This window comes from Etheostoma cragini, chromosome 8 (assembly GCF_013103735.1).
Source record: "Etheostoma cragini isolate CJK2018 chromosome 8, CSU_Ecrag_1.0, whole genome shotgun sequence".
In the NCBI taxonomy this organism is placed as follows: Eukaryota; Metazoa; Chordata; class Actinopteri; order Perciformes; family Percidae; genus Etheostoma; species Etheostoma cragini.
Window position 1 is genome coordinate 7,397,047 of NC_048414.1, and position 22,244 is coordinate 7,419,290.

At 39.2% G+C, this 22,244-nt stretch overlaps 1 protein-coding gene across 5 annotated transcripts in view; it reads left to right on the plus strand.

The window, feature by feature from the left end:
- The first annotated feature begins 10,146 nt into the window (after positions 1-10,146).
- Positions 10,147-22,244, plus strand: part of LOC117949542 (membrane-associated guanylate kinase, WW and PDZ domain-containing protein 2-like) — a 69,532-nt gene continuing 57,434 nt past the window's right edge. For all 5 annotated transcript variants that reach the window (XM_034879875.1, XM_034879876.1, XM_034879879.1 and 2 more), the window contains exon 1: positions 10,147-10,692. In XM_034879875.1, coding sequence (XP_034735766.1) covers positions 10,395-10,692 — 298 coding nt within the window. In that variant the 5' untranslated portion in view covers positions 10,147-10,394. The remainder of the gene's footprint in view (positions 10,693-22,244) is intronic.

The window sequence follows — 22,244 nt, forward strand, 5'->3', positions numbered from 1 at the left end:
ACACCCAGGTTAAAGAACAACACTGAATTGTTTTTAGGTCTACGTAACATGTGGAAATGTAGCTTGTCAGCGTGCTAATGTTTGCGTTAGGGATTGGGTCATGATTTTCAAATCTTAATTCTTTTAGAAAATTATAAGAAAAAAGGAAATAGTTTATGTGACTATTATCTGGTCATAAAAAAAGTATTAAGAATTGATGATACAGGAAACACAAGAAAAAATAAAACAGTTAATACTGGAACAGAGCATGACATGCTCTGCTCCCGTATTAACCGTTTTATTTTTAAAATATTTTTTCTCGATTCTCCTGTATCATCAATTCTTAATACTATTTTAAATTAGGGAGTAACGCTAAATACAATGTGATTTTTCTTTTTTTAAATACAGTGGTTCTGCTGATGACCACCAAGTAAGCACACATACGTCGGCACGACGTCTGCAAATGATAGCTTAATCGGCAATTGATCGCTTCACCTGCAATTGATCGAGGGTCATTTGGAGAAATCGTTAATTGACCGTCTCTATTGTGATGACAATCTATACATGGCAGCAACATATTAAATATGTCTTTTAGATGTAGCGTTATTACAAGTTCCTCAGTTGTTCGCGGGTAATTTGGAAGCATCGTTAATTGAGAGCCTGGACGTCTTTACGTTACACACACTGTTGATGTGATGGACAGTAAATCTGAATTCTGGCTAGCAACATTTTCGCGCCACACTCGACAAAGGAAGAAAAAAAGTTGCCAATTTACGAAGGGTTAGGAGGAAAGACTGCTTCTTTCTTTAAAACGCCACGGTAAGCACTATGTCATCTTGAAAACAATATTTCGAAGATTTCGGATGTGGAAGTTGGTGTTCACCTGACAAATAACAAATTATTTTAGCTACTAGCTAAGTTAGCTAGCTACGCCATGCCATTGTTTGAAGGAACTTTAAAGCCTTAGGCTAAAATCGCCTCAGGCTAACATCGCAATAGCCGTCCTTTTCACGTTCATTTAAAATTAAAATACCCGTGTTCTAGCTAGCTAGCTAGCTACATGTAGTTACTAATCTGACTAGCTAGCTAGCTAACTAGCTAACCAACCATAACGTTAACGTTAGACAGGCCATTAACGTTAGCTAAAGTTATAACGTGAGGCTTCATTGATCGTTACCCGATATCCGTTGATATTTTCCGTTGATCCTATTGTTAGTAAGCAAACAGTAACCGAGTGGCGCACCTCAGTCATACTTTGATTGTATCGGTTAGTTTTCTTTTCTTGGCTTAAATGGAACTGAAACCTCAACTGGGAACATAAAGCTGAAGACTTGTTATCGAATCAAATGGTAAGGTAAATTCGGAATATAGCGTATGCTAATCTGTCAGCTAGCTAGCAAATGCTAATATTTTTAAAAGGTAGCGTTAAAGAAGTTCAGAGGGCATCTAATTGCATGCTAACGGTCAAACTTAATACGTTGTGATTATAAGGTTTTATTTTTAACCTGCTTATCACCAAATTGCACCATCTAACGCTTGCTATAACACTAACGCTAAAACAGTCTAGCAGGTAGTAAGACTGTGGTTAGTTTTTGTACACTCGGCATGAATGTCAAATCTGGTTAACAATGGATTTTAAACACTGTTTAAAAATTGTTAAAAAATATCAGTTATTAGATGGTGACTGCTTTTTTTTGGCTAACTACTGACAGTCAAAGCATTGTTTTACCTTTTTGTGAAGCTAAATTGACCATAAACCTAGCTAGCTAACGGTAGCTACATACAACTGACATGAGCGGTTTAAACCGCTAATTGTAATCACCTTTTATATAGGACTAAACGCGTTCGATGGGAATATTGAAACTCATGACTTTTCGATCAATACAAACATCGATTTCAAAATTAATTTGATTGGTACTTTTCCGTTTCATGTTTAAAGCAAGGGTAACTTTGGTAAACTGTTGGACGTTGTGTGTTTAATTGTTTGTTTGTTTAACTAGTTATCCCTCATTAGATACGTGGTTCTTGCTAAGAACATTCACCATCTTTGTAGAAGATGGTGAATGGTGAATTTATCTTATTTAAAATAAGATAGTATTTTTCAGATCTTCCAACTGCCATGATGAATGAGGATTTTGGAAATTATATATATATATATATATATATATATATATATATATATATATATATATATATATATATATATATATATATATATACGCACACACACACACACACACACACACACATACATACATATTCAGCAAGCTGAACTTTCAACTCACCCATCTCTTTCTGCATCAGCTCCTTCTCATGGCTCCAACTGCTGCCCTAACTCAGTTGTTGGAGTTTATCGATGAGATCAGCAAGTCCTCTCGGATGATCAGGTGAACTCTCCCCTCAGGTTCTCATTGGGTGAGTGTCGCCTCGCTGTCCTTCAGCTTACACCTTGTTCTTCAAGGTAACTGAGGTAGAAATTGATGGGTTGAACCTTTTTGGGGTTGAAGTCCATGTTTTCCAGTGTTTTTTTTTTCTCATTGCAATGTGCACCTTTAGATTGTCACAAAAGACTCTTTGCTACAAACTGCTGTTTGAGTGAATGTGTCATAACTAAAGCTGGGTCATGGATTCAATGGGTTGTTATGACAACAACAACATGTATCCTTATGTTTTCAATCCATTTGGTTATTGATTCTATTCCATTCTATCTTTGTTTCTATTGTTGCTATGGGACAGCAGTTTGTTTATGTTTGAATATGTAGTATGAATGTAAGGATTTCTGATGATTATAAAATATGAACTTTACATACACTTTATGAAATATTGAAACCATCCAGACGGTACTGTACGTACCTGAAACCAGTGATTTAACGGCACCGCTCTTTACACAGTTTAACAACAAAACTCTGAGTGAACATTACAAGCTAGTAGCCCAATGGAAGGTTGAGGATGGCCTCATATAATATTTACACTGCTCTGTTAGATACTTGGATATGACTTGGCAATGAAATACGTTTTTTAATTAATATAGGCTATTTTTTAGGCAGGTGCCTGTGCACTGTCAGAGTCTTCTGGGTTAAAATGAAATTACAGGTTGTAGTTACTGTCTCAGATTTTGATCAAACCTTGGATATATCAAGAAAGTGTCCCAAAACCAAGGCCTGTCTAATATATGTGTTCAAAGGTTCGATAGCAAGCAAAGTCTACTTAGACAGTGATATATTTAGAAAATCAAACTTGTGTTTTGCTTCAATATCGGATCCTTCTGCTACTACAAAACACAATTTGGGCTGTTCATAGCATTATGTCTTTAAATGTGACAAAAACACAAAATAATAATTTTGACTATGTTTTGGTATGTAATTTACGGTGGTTTAAGATGCTGGAAAAAGCTTCAAAATAGACCCTGAAAGTGCTGGAAAAGTGCTTAAATTTGACCTTAGAAATGGTGTACGGACCCCCGCATCTGCACGGCTTATTTCTTACTTAATGTGTTTTTAGAAACCATTTTCATAAAGTAAGAGATCGCGCAAGAGCAAGCCCCACTAGCGTGCAATGCTGGGAAGCGGGGCAATCTGAGAAATGCAAAGACATCTCCACCTTTTTAGGAGAGGATCATAAAACCCTCATCTTTAGTGACAAAATTTGCACAGTCACAATTTAGTATAGTTATGGACAGGCATTAAGGGGACAAACAGTACACATAAGAAAAGCATATTTTTGCGTGGAGGGGGACTTTAATATGTGTTGAGCTGTATGATAAAGTATTGATTTTACTTTGTGTGGGTTTTCTCTCTCTAGGTGTTCAGTCAGTTGCGGCCCGTGCTGGGCGGGGCCTCCATGTCCCTCCAACTGGTGGAGGTGAGTCCGGCGCTGAGTTGACTTCAGGCCCAGAATCTGACCGGGAGCGGCAGCCAGGAGGCGCACGCTGAGAATGAGCGGGCATACCGTCGCGGGGAAACTGCCGCCGGGCTGCTGGTGTCTTGGTACCGCCACCTGGAGGACGTCCCCACAGGTACAGCTGATGGGACCTGCTTCCCACAGGATGTCTTTGATTCTGTTTCTTCATACAAGAGAGTCAAACTTGGGTCAATATTCTAGTCAGTTCCTTTTTTTTTTTCTCAGGATTCAGCATCTTTGTCGCTCACAAGTTTCTTGACTCTCTGCCGATCTACAAATTTCAAATATGTTTTAAAGCTGCTGTGTTTGTAACTCTTAATGTAAAATGTCCCTTTTTTTTGTATTTTAAGACCGTCCAGCTCCCTCGTCGTTGAAATAGTAAATGCACCTGCGTATCCTGGTCTTACAGGGAGGTGCATTCTGGGCATATTGATATGTAAGGCAGCAGGAAGTGATTGCACCATTGACCAACAAAAACCTCTGAAATCAATTACGCATCATTTCATTGTCATTTTAACAGAGAAATTGTAAAATATGCCTAGGCTCGTGCACCATACACACACTATGCTAGTTACACACACACGCACACGCGTGTAGCATTGCTGTGTGTGTAATATCAAATGTGACATTTATTATGTTGATTATTGGCATTAGTAAATGTCATGAGGGCAAAAGCGTCTGGACTTTCTTTGAAAAAATATATGTATTTTGTGTGTAGTCATTGAAAATAAGTTATTTTTTATGTTCTTCACAGAAATTGAGTCAAGGCCAATGAGTTTGAGTTAGAAGAAATAATAAATAGCGTAATGTTTCTTTTAGCAAATGTTGAAAACGGGACCCAAACACCATACAAGGGTTAAGGTGAGCAATGACAAACGTTACTCCTTTGACAGATGAATATAAAAACAGGCTACGAGTCTAAAACTAATCATTCTACACAGTAAAAGTTGAATATTTTTTTAATGGCGAGGGAAAAATATTTATCCTCCAATGAACTGAAACAAACTGTGACAGTGGACAGTGCAGGCTATAACGTCATCTGCCAGTATAGTTCAACAGCAAATAGTTCCCTCTAGGGGTCAGATTGTGTATGTAATAGTGTGCATGAAATGACAATGTCTGATGGCTGCTTGATGGTCATAAATGAGACAACCAAAGAAAATCTAATCACCAGTTTTAATATAATTAGCGCAAATTGTTGCTGACACAGTCTTCTTTATAAAAATCTCCATCGGAAACTCCCAAAGATAAGGACTAATTAATCCTGAACTAAAATGAGAGAGTGATTTCCTTCCAAACTGTTGTGGCCCAGAATCCTTTCCAGTATCCATGATGCGAACAACCGTTGAAGGAATTAGAGATAGTGATAGGATTATTAGAACTGTCCTGTTCCACTCATTTTTTAAAGGTATTTTTTCACATTTTGTAAACACACCAAGATGATGGCAACTAACATTCTGCAAATGGGTCACAGCAGTGCCAAGGCTGACTCCTGTCTTGCAGATTTAGCTAAGCCATCACTGCTCAAGCACAATGATTAGGCATTAGCTGAGAGGACACTGTTTTGGGAAGGCATTGTGTGATTTAAAGCTAACTGCAGAGTCATTTAGCTAATCCCTAAAGCCCGCCCAGGGAGATCAAATAGTGTGGTTATAAAGCTTCTTCTAAACGAGGTGTAGTTGAGGAAAGAGAAGAGAACAATGATTCTAATGATTGTTATCAAACTGCACATTGTTGCAGACTGCAGCTGACCAGAGAGTCAAAGCAAAAGGAATCTAATCCTGACCATATCTTGTCTGAAGAAGCTCTTTGAAAACTATGTAATATGATCATTTATTTGATCAGAATATTATTTGACTCCATATTTGCCACTTAAAAGGGTTAACTGAGAAGGCTCGAAAAAATAGAATTTATAAGTTATGTGTTGAGTTCTGTTTTATTACAATAACACAGTAGGTACGGAAAGTATTCAGACCCCTTTAAAGTGTTCACTCTTTGTTTCATAGCAGCCATTTTCCAAATATCAAAACAAGTTAATTTTATGTCTCATTAAGCACATTCAGCACCCCATCTTGACAGAAAAAAACAGAATAGAGAAAGGTTTGCAAATTTAATTTTTTTTTTCTTTTTTAATATCACATGGTCATAAGTATTTAGATGCTTTGCTGTGACACTCATATTTAACTCACATGCTGTACATTTCTTCTGATCCTCCTTGAGATGGTTCTACTCCTTCAATGTAGTCCTACTGGATTTTTGGAAAATGGCTGCAATGAAACAAAGTGAAAAATGTAAAGGTGTCTGAATACATTCTGTACCCACTGTAGCTGTTTCCATTGTTTCTGCTTAGCTAGTAGGCTGCTGACGGGAACTTTATATTTATGTACACGCATGAGAGTAAAATCAATCTTCAAATGGTATCTCACTCTCGGCAAGAAAGCGAATAAACATATTTTCAAAAAAGTCTAACTATTCCTTCAAACCTGCATTTACTGATTAATTTGGTTACTTCAAGCAGCGCAATGAGCTGTACGGACTTGTGACCAAAACACCTACCAAGCGGGACATTTTAGCCAACAGTCGAAGAATAAACTTGTCCGTGTGCTCTGGTGTAATAACTCATGTAATCAGTGTTCTATTGAAAATCAGCATTTCTTTACTTCAATTTCTCAACGGCCGACACATTAACGCCGATACAGATGTTTTGGGGAGAGAGAGAGAGGGAATGACATATTAAAACCGGGCCACTCCAAAGGACTCAGCCTACATGGGACGCATGCTCTACTGGGTGAGCTACACGCCGCCCCTGTCTCGACTTTTTACAGGTGTACTTTGCCATCGCAAGTTTCACTACATAATTATATCATTGTGAGCTTGGAGGGAAAGCAAACGTGATGTAGTTGCCAATTCCCTAAAGCTATTCAATCTAATTAACTTTGTCTCTGTGTGTTGCATTTGTGTGTGTGTGTGTGTGTGTGTATGTGGGTGTGTATGTGGGTGTTTAAAACTGTGTTTTAACTGCTGCTCCATTCCAGCATACCCCTGGGTTTCTCAGTGCTGTCACTGTGCTATCTATTTCATTTTAATTTTAAAGTTTAAAATGTCCTCCAAACATCATTGCTGTCTTATAGATCATAGTTGATATGTTTGTATGCAGTCTGTTTTCTCTTTTTAAGCTCTGGCACACATCTATGGATAAAATAAAGATGATATAGACAGAAGGAGTCGGGTCACCTTGTTGAAAGTGCATGAGTGTCTGTGTGAAGGTGACCTGCTCCCCCCTCTGTCTTTGCCGAGCAAGAAAACAACCTGGTGTGCATTTCTTTCCAAACAGCAAATGCACAAAGCAAAGAGTCAATGAGGGAGACAGCGAGCTAAATCCATATAAGCTCTATTGAAATTCCCCCTCTGTGCGCAGACTGCCTCGTGTTATTGTATTTTTGCCTTCTGTTGTTGGCAATCTGCTTTAGGATTGTCATTACTTTCTGTCTATAATGATCATATAAAGTAATATCCTTTTCTTTATTCTTCATCTCCCCCCACCCAGTGTGCAAAGACAGTCACAAATATATTCGCAGATAGTCCGAGGAAGCCTCTACGGATGCTTTTGCCATGCACAATCACACCGAATAAAACTGTTTTATGTGGATCATTAATATTCTGGCAGAAAGTGAAAGATTTGATGAAGTTGTTGCAGCTTTCAGGGAAAATTAACAGATAAAGAGAGCTCTGTTTTCAAAGCTTTTTCTCTCCCCGAAGCCATCAGACATCACGATGACACCCGGACCAAAGGACATTATTACAATGCTGTAAGGAGGTCATGTTAGCACACCTAACACTGAGGAACATGTGTGTGGCCCCACAGACACAGAGCTATAACCGCTGTACTGTATTCTGTCAAGAGAAAGTCTTAGACTGGCGTTGAAATGCTTGAAAGGACTCCAAATTTAGACGCTCTTGCTCAAAGCTACGTCAGCTGATGGCTTTTCTGTTTGTTCTTCTGTCATAATTCTATTCATAAAGGAAGATCCAAAATAGTGAAATACTCTGATCCGGATATAGATAGATGACCACAAGACAAGAATGTGTCCTGTACACACAAAAATACTGTTGATGTTACAAAATAAAGCTACAAGGTATCAGATTTTTATTCTATATTCTATTCTATTATTTTAGTCAGATTTAGTACACCAGTAATTTAAATGATGAAGTAAAAACCTGCAGACTCTGAGTCCTCCATAGTACTTAATCCCTCAACTATGAACTACATTTTAGTCCAGGCTACAGGCCTCTTGAAGCTGCAATTTTGACAACCTCCAGCAGAGGCACAAATAAAGCAAAGAAAGAGTAATTTCCTTAATAACCATCTAGTCTATATCATCATTTGCTTTGAATTAGTTTTAAAGCATCTGCTGTAACCAGGACGTACACAGTATGACCCAAATGTCAAGACACCAAATGACCGTCAAAGTGAATCCACTGCTCTTCATGGATTATTTACTGGTTGAAAATGCACAGTGGTTGTGTACAGTAATGTTGTTTTGTAGGGAGGATACTCACATTGCAAAAGCAAATGCATGTCCTTAAAAACTCTCTCTTTCTCTCTCACACACGCACACGCACACACACACACACACACAGGCATTGTGGAGAGTGGCAGTAAAAGGGACTGTCATCCTCAGTAGATTTCAGCGGCTCTTGATTCATGTGTTAAATATTGAATGAAGCTTTACTTCACCCGCTTCGGAAAGTCGTGCAATCATGAAAAAGTAATGGCAACAAAAGGATTTGTCATTTTCCGATGGACTTAGATTCATGTCTCCATAGCAATTATTTAATGAGACAAACCTAAACAGAGGCAATTCATAACCAGAAAGTTCAGATGCTGGATGTTTTTTTTTTCCTAATTTCAATTATTAAAAATTTAGTGCAATTTTTGTCACTCACTAACTGCTCAATAAACCTGTAAACATTGAAATGAGATGGTGAATTGAGTGGTGTTGCATATGCTACTTTGTATTAAAACTACCCCAGGGAAGCAGATACAGGGCCGGATTAAACCCATTATGGGGCCCCAGGGCAAAAATGTGCTGTGGTCCCCTAGTGACCCCCCTGTCCCCATCCTCCACTCTATATGTAGCCCAGTATCCCTAAATATTCATCTCATGATTTATATTTAATAAAAGAGCCCTATAATGAGCCCTAAATAAAGGGTGAAGAGGTTGGGGTGGTGGATAAGCATGAAGCATGGCTGAATTACTTGCCAGAGTCAAAAGTTAATGTGTATTGTGGACACGTTTATCAAGTAGAAGTCACCATGTAAGCACAATGAAACATGAAATAATAAATTATTATTATTAAATGAACTAACCTTCTGAACCTTTTTAATCAGGAGTTTATAATGCACTTGATAATGCACTATTTTAGTGCAGTATTAACAAACAAACTTCATTTTACAGAGTTTTCCACAAAGTGAACCTGGAGCCTTTGTGCTCCTTGCAAGTCTGGAGCCCAGGGGCAGTTACCCATTCAGCCCTGTTGAAAATTCAGCTTTGGGCACTAGGGTTGCACGATTAATCACAATTTTATTTAAATTGCAATATGGACTAGTGCAATATCCACATCTCAGATGGGTGAAATATTAGTTAAAGGCTAAATATATGTGTCAAACTATTCTGAATGAAGTATTGTGGTGCTGCAGAGACTATCCTACAGACAACAGAAACATCTTTGCCATAGATCCACGCAAAAATCATATCATTTTAATATTTAATATTAGTCAATAAAATTAAGAATAATGATACAAACATAAATCTTACCCTTAAATTTCGTGAATCATCAGTAAAAATAATCGCAATAAGAGATTTTCCTCATATTGTGCATGTTGGTCACATACAAATCTGTATTGCATTTCTGCATATTATAAGAAAAGTAATATACTCTCATAAAGTCTCTGGTCTCTAAAAACAACATATTAAATATACGTTGATAGAATGCTGCATGCCAGGACTTAAGGAAAAAAAAATCTGCCTTAAAGCTATTTTTCCTAAACATGGTATATGGTAATATCCTATAGGGTGAGGTTACTGTAGCCTACACTGATGTTCCTCCTACATGTCACCGCCCGTGTATGATCACAGTGTGCCCGAGGAAGCGCCCCTGGCAGAGTAGTGAGAGTAAAGCGCCTCATGTTATTTTCCCTCCTCTCCATCCTTTTACGCCGAATCAGAACCATTCATCTCTCCCCTCCTTCAGGCTTCACATCCGGGTCATCCACCAGTATCTCTCTCTTGCGTCTGTGTGAGACACAGTAATAATAATTTCATCCGCCGCCGTGCTGTACTGCAGCCCTCTGCCCGACTGCGCGGCTCGCCGAGCGGACACTGTGCCTGGGGTGCACCGGTGATGATGGAGCCACGGGCGCTGTGAAGCTGCAGCCGGTCGCACAAAGGCAGGGATGAGACGGTGAGAGGCTTTTGTATGGGTCAGCCCGCGGTGATTAACTCGCCCTAACGATGTCTAAAAGCCTCAAGAAGAAAAACCACTGGACCAACAAAGTCCACGAAGCGGTGATAACCCGTGGGAAGGAAGGGGAGCTAGGGTTCGAGCTGAAGGGGGGCGCGGAAATCGGCCAGTTCCCCTACTTCGGCGAGGTTAAGCAGGGGAAAGGACTGATCCAGAGCGGCAAACTGGCCCAGGATGAGCTGCTTCTGGAGGTCAACAACATGCCAGTGGCCGGGCTCACCACCCGGGACGTGCTTGCCGTGATTAAACACTGCAAAGACCCAGTCCGTCTCAAATGTGTCAAGCAAGGTGAGATACGATTAACGTGAGAGGAGCTGCATAGCCGACCGCCGTGCGTATATTAGAGCCGGAGTGTGTGTGCTGGGTTTATGTGTGTGGCTGGTTTGATTCAGATGTCATTTGTGCAGTCCTCTGTCATTAAAGGGAGAAGTCGTGGGTTACGGTGGACAAAGCAGACCCATGCTTAGGCCTGTTTGTTGGTGAAATGTAGCAAGAATAACGAGCCGTAATGATGGGTCAGGTAGTAACTATATGTTTATATCGCAGCCGGGAGCCGCCGCCGTTTGTTTATCACAGTGTCGCTGGTCCGATGCCACAGCCTGGAGGGGGGTGTGTCCGTTTAGGCGTAATGCCACAGCCTGCGGATTTCGCTTTATTTTGGTCGAGGACAGGGCTTGTTTCACCAAACAGGCCTGCGCCGTGGAAGAAACGATTTTCTCTTTGCTGCTGTTCAGTCTGAGCAGCAGCCAGAAAGACAGACAAATAGACAGACAGGCAGGCAGTCTGTTGGCTGCCAGTCCACATTATCGCTGTTATTGCAGTAATTGAAAATTATGAAAAATTAAACCTGTGTAGCCTAATTACTGTTGAGATTGCTTTCATATTGATAGCTCTGTATGGTTTGCTTTAACTCACACACAACCTCACTCATTTCACAACCAAACATTTTTTAATGAAATGTACTGTTTCTGAGTTCAGAAGTGGAAAATAAGGATGCTAGTCTTTTCTAGTCATGCTTTGAGGAGCTTTTGAGTGTTTTGTTATTGTCAGCCGGTGCAGAGTTTGTGTAATTATTGTGGCCCATAAAGCTCGAGGCTTGTTTGAATGTTTCTGAGCATAGCAGGGGATTTATGGCAACAGTTTTTGACTGAGTGACCTGCTTCTGTCAGTCAGTGTTAAAGCAGACAGGGTCTCTACACGACTAGAACATTGGATTGAAGGAATAGCGGAGGAGATGGTGATCATCACACCCTCTAAGGTTCAGTTCAAGCCCTTATTATTGGATAAAAGGGCTGCATTGTCAGCCATGAAATGAGTATTACAGTGGCTTGTTTCTGGGACTTGAGTAAAGCCAAAAATCAAACCTTTTTTTAATTAAATTTTGGACTTGCCAAGTTTGCTCAGAGAGGATTTGTCTTCACTCATTTCGCCTGACTGCTCACTCTCAATCTCAGTTCTTTCGTGGGTTGCGTCAATGTGATTGATTGTTGCGTTAGAGCTGCTGACAGTGTAGGCGTACTGTCCTTTGATGTGTGAGGGGTTAAATGCTAATGTGCACATATCTCAGACTTATATATTCCATCCCTCTCATATCCATTTAAACATGAATCTGTTTATTGACCTACCCACCTCACACTGTTCTCCAGCTGAATGTTTGCTAAGAACGTCCTTGAGCACTCTGCTGTTTATGTTTTTGCCTTCACTACATACATTTGATATTTCATGCTCTGTCTGACTCTCTTGCTGTCATATTACCATTTGACGTCCATCCAGTGGAGAGTAGAGTGTATTAATGACAGTGAGCTTGCCAGACAGTTGCTGACACACTCGCAGAATGCTGAGGTATCATCTAAAAGCAGTCGGGTTGCTCTGGTCAGAGGCCACACACGGGCAACATCAGAAATGGATGTCTTGTCTGGGGTACACAATCATGTCTGACTGCACACACACTTACACATTTTAACAGACTATTTTCAGTCAGGTAGAAACTCCCCTTCTGTCCCTGAGGAAGTAGAAGAGACAGCGTGGCCTGATTGACCTCCAGAGCGAGCTCACTACCTGACTGTGCCATGACCTCCTCTCACAGATGTTGTATTTGCACTCGTACACAACATACACGTCCACATAAATAGAAGGGGGACACTGCTTTGTAAATATTGGAAAATATACAACTTTTACTGGAACACACCTGGTATTTTATGTGGTACAACTGCATTCTCAGCCCAATATATGGTTATATATAAACTATAGACAGAGCCATGGACACACAGTATTGTTTTCAAAAGTCCTGTGCTAGCAGGTTTTCTTGCACTTCACAAGATGCAGGTGTGCGTTTTTGTGAGGGTGTATCCAGTCACCTTCCAATAGAGTCCATAGACATCTTGTGCAGTGCTCTATACACCACTGTTCAAAAGTTTAAAATCACTTGCCACAAATGCTTGATTGGGTAAAGTCAGGTGTCTGACACTGACACTACTCTGTATGTATTTGAATTATCTTTAATGCTTTTAGGTTGTAGAAACTAAAAAGTCCTTACAAGTAAATGCTATTTTGCATGTAGGGTTTGTTTTGTATTGTACATGGAGAACAAAATGCGCTACAATTGTTCAACCAGACTGACAATTAAATTCTACCTTACCGGACAAAGCTCTTTACAATGTTCTGCTCATTCACCCATTCACTTACACTGATGGTGTTGGAGCTGCCATGCAAGGCGCTGGTCCATTTCTTTAACTGTCCATGCCCATCTATCTTGCGGCTGCACAGTCACCTGCCGCCTTCTTCATTCATAGTGCTATTCTTCAAACTTCACAATAAATATAGAAGGTTACTCAAGGTTTAGCACTTTTTGAATAACAGCTGAATATACTATAGACCAACCTGTCATAGATTAAACCATTTCAATCTAACTACTGAGTCGACTCCAGAGGGGCCCAAAGAAAATGATCAAGGGTCACTTGCGCTTTTATAGAATAGAAACAAATTTAAAATTGAAGAGTGTTTTGGGAAAAAAGGTTCCCACAGTACTATACCAAGCCAAAATGTATGGTGTGAAGAAGGGCCTTGGCCACAATAGATGTAATCAATTATTACGTAATCTTACATGTAGGCCAACACTCTGTTGAAAGGATTGTTTTTTAACTTGACTGATAAGAATTCTTCCAATGCATTTGTAATTTAAAAAAAAACATATGTTTGCAAATGAGTTACTAACTGTGTCCATGTAATTATCTGAAAAACACCTCATCCGTGTTCATCTTCCCATCAGCACCAAGCAGGAGTCAAGTGCAAACGGCTGCTCGGCTCACTGTGAGGCAGATTTCCAAAAGTGCCGTGAAGATCATAACCGTTGAGAGGTGTTAGAATAGGATAGAGAGGAGAGAAGTGTGAAGTAAGCGTGTGTGTTAGTGTGTGTGTGCGTGTTTGCGTGTGCATGTGTGGCTGCATTTGTGTCTGCATGTGCCTGTGCGTGTGTGTGTGTGTGTGTGTGTAAGTGCGAAAGAGGTGGAGTTTTATGAGAAGAGTATGGTTAGGGCACAATGGACAAATGTTACAGTGACAGTCTTGTCTTGGTCTTTCTTTTCTCCTTAATTAAGCAAAATATCTACAGATTTCAGTTTAGGAGACACTGTTTCTGTCAGCTCCTTCACAGTGCTTCAGTTAGTTTTTCCTTTTTATTCTTGATTTAAAAATAAAAAGGAAAACACTATTTATCCAAAATCAATATGTATTCACCTATAAATAACTCAGCTCTCTTTTCAGTTGCCTTTAATTGGCAATAAGCTTTTGTCATAAATAGCTATGGTGCAAAAACAGTGATATAAATAATATTAATGTCAGCTATTTTTAATCCTGTATTTTGTTCATTCAGATTGCATTAGAGCCATCATCCCAGGCTGAATCCACAACAAATGCTGTTCTGATTTACATAACAAAAAAGAATATAAAAAATGCTTTTTTCACAACCTGAAGGTACTGAACTGTGGATAAGACATGCATACTTAAAGCCAGAAAAATGTCACTGCTTGCGGATATTGCCCGTTTAAAATGAAATTTTCTTCTGTCAAAATTGTGTTTTTGCCTCTCAAAAAGGAGTGTGGAGGTGGAAGACCCCAGGACGTTTTATCCACTCAGGTTTATAAGAACAATATACAGTGCTTTGTGAGGAAAAACAACATAAATTCAAATGTTAACATGAATTTTAACAACAAAAGGGGAGCACAGCCAGCCTCTATCACACTGTGCAGCAGCTCTCGGCCTTAGCCTATATAGGGCAGGCCAGACCATGAGCTCCAGTTACCAATAGGCTAACTGTAAACAGGAATTCAGCAGATGAATATAAAGTATAACATTTTTTAACTATAAGCTAGTCTCTGAAACAATAACTTCCAGTCCATCCCATTGACTGTATTCAGTCGATGCCCGGCCCCCTTAGTTACCGGGACAACAAGGTTTTTATTCTTGGCACATGTTAGTTTACACTAATAACAGAGGCAGATTCACCACTCAAAGCTCATAGTAATTTATTAAACAACAGGTCCCCGATTTCAGTCAGAAGAAAAGAAAGACAGGCCTTATTTCTTACTAATGACCATCAATGTTGCCGGCTTACTGTTGCTAGCAGGTTTTAATCAGCTGTAGCTAGCTAGAGTAAGCTAATGCTAAAGCTAAAATGTGAGGTGGCTAAGAACGATTGACTTTTTAATGGTGTTTTTAAAACGAGAACCCTGAAAAAAGGTTTAGATATGCATGTGGTGTGTGTATAGATGATATAATGCTAAACTATAGGCTACTATGCTACATTGCTAGATCAAGGGGAAAGCTGCAAGTCATTACAATGTTTTTTGTTCTAACATAAACTTTGAAATGTTTGTATCCTTACAATTGGAAAAAAACTTGGGACAATCAGTGGTCAGATTTATGCCATCATTTTCATATTTTCAAATTTTATTTTTTACTTGGGAAAGGATGTGTAAGAGGAGGAATAATTGATAAGTTTAGCAAATGTAACGCTGGCAGGTTTTGGCGAGAGTTGGCAGAGCATAAGCTTCCCTAAACTAAATTAAGTGCAGAACAGAGCCTCTATAATTACTTTAAACTCTGATATATTGGCTAAGCTCCCATTTCTCTTTCATGTAACCCTACAAAGTAATGCAGTTAGCTAATAGCAGGCCCTGCTTTGCCTTTGGAAGTATTAAACTGATGACATGCTAACTCTAGCAGTTTAATCTATTCCTTACACTTTTCTCTGCTATTTTGGGGTTTTGGAAAGGCTAAAAAACAGACCATTCTCCAAACTATGTTTGTGGGAGGAGTTTAGCTGGTGGTAAATGTCAGCAAAATTCTCACAGTCACTGTAAATGCAGCATGACGTAATTGGTGTTTGATGAGCATCTTAATGTTTCTAGAATGTTAACCTTTGAGAACTGTTTAAGGTTGTCAAGTTTTCTGACTTGGCTCTCTGAGTCCTGCCACTCCTCTTAATGTGGATACAGTATGGAGGGACAGATGGAGCGGAGGGAGAGAAAGCAACCTTCTGCTCCTCTCGTGTCAGTTTGTTGATGAGAAGCTTGGAGAATCAGTGCATAAGATCCTGTCTGCTCTGTTGGTATTAATAACTTACCAAGAGATGAGTTCTGTCAGAGGCCGAGGAGGATTTTATTGAGGCTAGAAGCTGCTGGAGTTTGGCTCAGAGGATCAAACGCAAGCTGAGCCAGCCAATGACCATACATCCATATACATCTAACTGGTCCAGTTAAGTGAATTAGAAAATCAGTATTATATCAGCTATTTTGGTAAAATAACATGATCAGAGATAGCAGGTCATTAAATAATAGTCTTTAGAGCACAAAGCTTAAAATTATATTTGGTGTTCGTGTGCATACACTATTTTCTTTGTGTATAAATCAAATCCTCAAATCCAAGTGATTTTTGGCTAGTTCTTTTTTACAAATGAAAATCTCACTGCACGCAATTGTATAACACTACGACCAATCACCGCAATACACGAGTTGAAGTATCCAGAGCCCCATGTGCTTTGCTACCAGCGGAGCTAACTGTTAGATTAAACTGTCGTCATCTGTTAAATTTTTCTCTGGCCCACTTATATCAGATAAACAAATGTGATTGGTGCAGCTCGGCTACAAGGGTATAGTTAAAGAGCAGCATTAATCAATGCCAGAGTAACTCACTGAGCAAATTCAAACTGTGCTTTCACAGGAACTCTGGATTTCAAGGGTAGTATACTAGTATAGTATAGTATTAACTGAAATGAAATGGATGCACTCAGGTAAAATACCTTAAATTTGTACTTAAGTACATTACTTGACTGAATGAACTCCACATCACTAAGATTGCCATGGTATGTCTTGGCACCCTGCATGTTTTCTCTCCCTGGCCTCAGTCTGAGACACAACCATCTCTTACCTCAGGGACAGGGAGCCAGGTCTGTGCTAAAACAAGAGCCCCCCCAGCACAGTTTCATAGAATCCTATCTTATTCAGTCAGGCATGGCTGCATAGGAGGCAGCGGATGGTTTTCATTCATTGACATAGTGTATATTAGCCAGCAGTGTTAATCTGATAGCTTTACTGTGGGCCTCATATCTGAATGAGAAGGATTATAAAAGCTGGCATCAGGAGCTGCAGAACTGAAACTGATGGATGGATGTTCTGCGATTTATGACTTTCTAAAGTGGCTCATCATAATTCCTGAGCTGAATATCCTGGATTGGAGCCAAGTCCTGTACATAGTATTATAATGTAAAATGGGGGACGATGTCACGGTATTGAGTTAAAGCTCTTTTTATACTTTCACACCTCAACTGTTTTAAAATTCTCTAATTCATATGTTTCTTTTCATCAATTTGTCAACCTTTGTCTTATATTTATTTGTGGAAAATGAAGAGATAATAGATTTTACCTGAATCTACCCTTTATAACAAGTGTTTTAGTGGTAATGCATCAATTAAAAAAAATAAAATAAGGATTTGATTGCCGGACTATTTAGATATGAAGCTGAATTGCACTATTAATATAACCTTGTTCATTGCAACAGCAAGCTTTTACTGGACGAAATCTCCGCTGATGTGTTTAAGTGCTCCGGTGCATTTTGGATCATTTCATCACTGTAGTTGATGCTTTGTACCAGTAGAGGACAGTAGCGGTCTAATCATTTAATACTCAGTGAGGCTTCCCTACCTAAAGCAACACTGCTTGTCTGCAAGGATGTATTTTAATGTTTATTTGTTTGTTTGTGTCTTAAACAGCAAAGCATGACTACATCTTGTTCTTTTAAACCATGCCTATGGCTTAAATCATAAACATTCTAGAGGTACAGTGATATCGGTCCATGCGTTTTGGTTTGATTTGCCCAAAGATGGAAATATCAAACTCTGAAATATCAGTCATGTCATGTCAGTTGTCAATACAGTTATGTTTGGGAACTTGTTATCCTAAAAGGTTTTCCTGGTTTTCTCTGTTAGGAAATTAGTTCCAATGAAAATTGTCCACATTGTTTTCTCTGGAGCAAGGACACGTTCTGAAGAAGGAAAAAATGTTGATGTTGAAGCTTTTTAACGTAAAATTGTAATGCTGTGAGCACCAAAGACTAGTCATCTTCATTGTGGTGGCTGAAATCTCTAAGATAGATATCTGAAACCTTGGCCAATATAGCCAAAGCTATCGGCATAGCCAGATTTTACTAGGAGTAAATGAGAATTTTTTTATTTTTATTTGGATGACCCTTCAAAACCTTTACTTGTTTTACTTATTTATTATGTATGTTTTTCTAAGACTGGCTTTTGCTACCAAACCAAGAACTTATAAGTAATTTCCCACCTGACTTGTTAGGCTGTGAGTTATTGGCACTTCTCACTGACTTTATGTGCTGGGGGTGTATAATATTTCTGTTCATAGTTCATCCTAACAGGCAATGAAGAAAAGAAAGGTGCAGTCAGGTCAGGTCAATAGAGCTGAATTCTATTCATGTTGGTTTGGATTTAGCAGCATGAAAGGCCCCTGTTGTGATACGGACAGGCTTTATTAGACTTTATCAGACCATAGCAGCCAAATGGAGCATTGGAAAAGAGAAAATTATGCTCAGAAGGCAGCCTTCTCATAGTCACAGCCACAATTATTAATGTTTGTATTAACCGGGAACACACCCCTGTTGGTTTTAACCCCTCCGGTTATGGACCGCTGTGCCCCCAAACCAAATGAGTTTCTTATTACTCTCTGTTGCCTCTAAGGCTCCTTCAAATATCTCTATATTTTCTCCCCATTATTGTTACCTACTTCTATAGAACAGATGATAAAGTGTATAATCCCATACATGCATTTGCCCTTTATCCAGTTATATTCCTTGACTCTTTCTCCATTCTCTTCTTCTGCAGCTCTCAGTCAGCCTGTTGCTTTAATTCTCATTAAGATGCATCCTGCTTGTTGTGTGAGGAGCACAGCTTGAACTGGATGGTGCAATCAAGAGTGACAAACATCTCCATATTGCCCTTTAAAACAGGAAACACCACATACACAAAAACACATTCCTCTTCGAGTCCATCAGTATTTATCTCATAAGCAGAGACGTGCAAGGGGAGGGGTGATGAAGAATTATTTGCTCTTTGTGAGGACGGCACAAGGAATAATAAGGTTGGCAATTCATATAACCTCCAACTTTGAATGTTTAAGTCTCATTTGTTGTGTGGGCGTGTGTCTCCTTAAATTGACTGAGAGGTTGCAAATGTGTGTTATTAAGACTAGTCTGAGGATAGGGGGATCAATATTAAGACCTTTAGGAGAGAGGTTCTGTCATTTACTATTAATAATGGGGCCTGCCGCCTGCTGTAATAATGTCATTAGGAGTACTGGAAACAGGTACTTCATCCACAGCTAAATGGCCTTCACAAAACACCCACATGTAGAAAACTATCAGTTCTTCACACACTTTTTCTCTCTCTCTCTCTCACACACACACACACACACACACACAATCTCTCTTTCTCACGCACACACAGAGACTTTCTGAGGCCAGCTTCTGAGCTTAATTAGAAGTAAAACAAGCAAAAATGGACTTGTAAGGGTAACCACTGGAGAGGTGGATAAGGAGACAAAGAAAGAGAAATTGGGCAACCAAAATGTCCAATGGAACAAAAGAGGGACAGAAAATGTGAAATAAGTGGGCAGGGAAATGAAGGGGGAAATTAGAAAAACAAGTTATTTAGGGCGTCTGGGTGGCTCAGTGGTGAAGCATTTGCCTGCCAATCAGGGTTAGTGATTCGATCCCTGGCCCTGCAGTCCACGTCAAAGTGTCCTTGGGTAGAACACTGAGATGGTGCTCCCAATGCTGTGCATCGGAGTGATTATCTGATGAGCAAGTGGCACCTTGAACAGTGTATGAATGCGTGTGAATTGTGAATGGTTCCTTTACTGTGTAAAAGGGCTTTGAGTAGTCATACTCTATGACGCGGCGGCCGCACGTTTGACTCTGACCTGCTGCATGTCATTCCACCTCTCTCCCCGTTAATGTCTAAGCTGTCCTATACAAATAAAGGTGTAAAATGCCCCCAAAAATCTTTTAAAAAACAAGTTCTTTAGAGAAGAATATGGAACACATTCAGGGCTGAAGAAATCAATTCAAGATAAGATGAGAAAAGACTAGAGGTGGGCAGCGATTAATATGTTTAATTGCGATTAATCGCATAATTTCCCTGGTTAATCGCGATTAATCGCAAAAGGAAATAATGAATTAAAAATTAGTGTATATAGTGCAATTACTTTTTAAATGTTCAAAATGTTTAACATTTGTTCTGAAAAAACTTACCAGCATTTTGTTTATAAAGTAGCAGTAAAATAAAATATTTAGTGTACATCTCAATTTAAACAATGAGAAAACAATACAAAAATTGTTGGCATTAATTAATTAATGAGTTAACGCGATAATAACGCGTTAACTTGCCCAGCCCTAGAAAAGACAACTTTTTTGTGCTCAAGGTGCTCAATACTCTCACAAAATAAAAAGAATGTGAAGAAGTGCAAAATGCAAAGCCTTAAAGTTCCCATGGCATGAAAATGTCCCTTTATGAGTTTTTTTTTTAAACATTAATATGCGTTCCCCCAGCCTGCCTCTTATTTCTTTATGGTTTTCATATGAATGCAATTTTCATTTACACCAAAATTTTGACTTGTAACAAGAAAATCACAGATAAAACTAATAACACTGGCTCCAATATTATTACAATGCAGTGTAGCAATTAGTAATGGTATTAGTTATAACTGTGTTTTGACGTTTTGAAGTCAAATTGTCTGCTATGAAAACGGTCCATTCAGTTTTAGTTTTTGTCCAGGTCAAATGCAAAACAAAAGCTCTGAATATGAAAAAAAAAATGAATTGAGATTGAGGTATATGATGCTTATGCCTGATTATTGTATGTCAGAGTTTAGCTGTTTGTTCAATGGTTGATTGTGGTGGGAATTGCTGAAGATGCTTGCATGCATTGTATTGTCTATCTATGATGTCCAGTAGCTTGAGTAGAATTTGGATGAGAAAGCAGACAAATATCTATTCCTCTTTTTACTTTGACTGTGTGGGGGCCTGTGTATTCCAGAGGTGATACGATGACTCCTGCCCTGCAGTTTTGGACTCCTCTGTAGCCTGTGTGACCTCTTGTGGGAGAGCAGGCAAGCCATCGATCACCAAGTCAGTCTCAGAGTTTTGTTCTCCATGACAACCACTCGGGTACAGAACCACTTCACTTCTTCTCAGCTCTCCTCAGTTGCCCCCGTCCATCTGTTTAAATCTGAGCTTTTTACCGGTCAGACTTCCTGCAGTTTACTCAAATTTGTAGCTTGTGTACCTTTTTGTCATTTGGATTTGTTTATGCCTTCTGAAATCAAACAAAATGGCTTCTGTTCTGGTTTCTACATCTATATGCTCCTCCCTCAAGCCTTATGTTGGTGTACATACACGGAGAGAGACAACGACAATGCAACACATTCATACCTGCCTGGTTAAAAGAGTAGAGCTCAACAGTATGAAGTTGAAGGTGAAATGTCTTTAATGTCCCCAAGGGGCAATTTGGTTCACAACATGTAGCCAATACACACAAAAAACATCGAAAATACAAAATAGGATATATAAAAACATGAATACACATGTACACTACACTTAAAAAGATGACAAAGATATGCTGTGAAATGGGCAGGAATGGCATTTGACCTATAGGTTATTGTGAAACCAAACAGCTGATGGTAAAAATGACCTCAGGTTAGACCTGGCACGTTTTTGAAAGATATACCTCTTCCTGATGGTAGGAGGAAAAACTCTCATACACAGACCTGATGTTGTTGAGGTCAGTGCCAAATATTTTTCCCCACTCTGTTCTTGTTGGTTACTCTCAAATTGTCCCCTAAAATGGTGCCCAGGTACTTGTATTGGTCTATCACGTCTAATGCTGTTCCGTTAATCAAAGTTGAAGCAGGGATGGGAGCTATGTTGTAGCTATGTCAAGCGTCTGTGAACCTAAATTAAACCATTTTTGTGGTTTTGGCTTTTCAGTTAGGCTATATCTGGCCAGTGTTGAGTTAGCCGTTTCTGTTGCAGTGAAGCTGAAAGCTTCTGGACTAGAACTTATTTAATCAATCAATTTATTGAATTGGGATATTTTTCAAATTCAATAATTATTATTCTTAGCTTCTCAAATATGAGGAGGTTTTGCTTTTCTCTGTTGTAAACTGAATATCTTTGGGTTCTGGATTTTTTTTCAGACAAACAAGACACCTGAAGACAAAAACTTGGACTGTGGGAACTTTTTATTTTCTGACGTTTATTGACTGCATGACCCC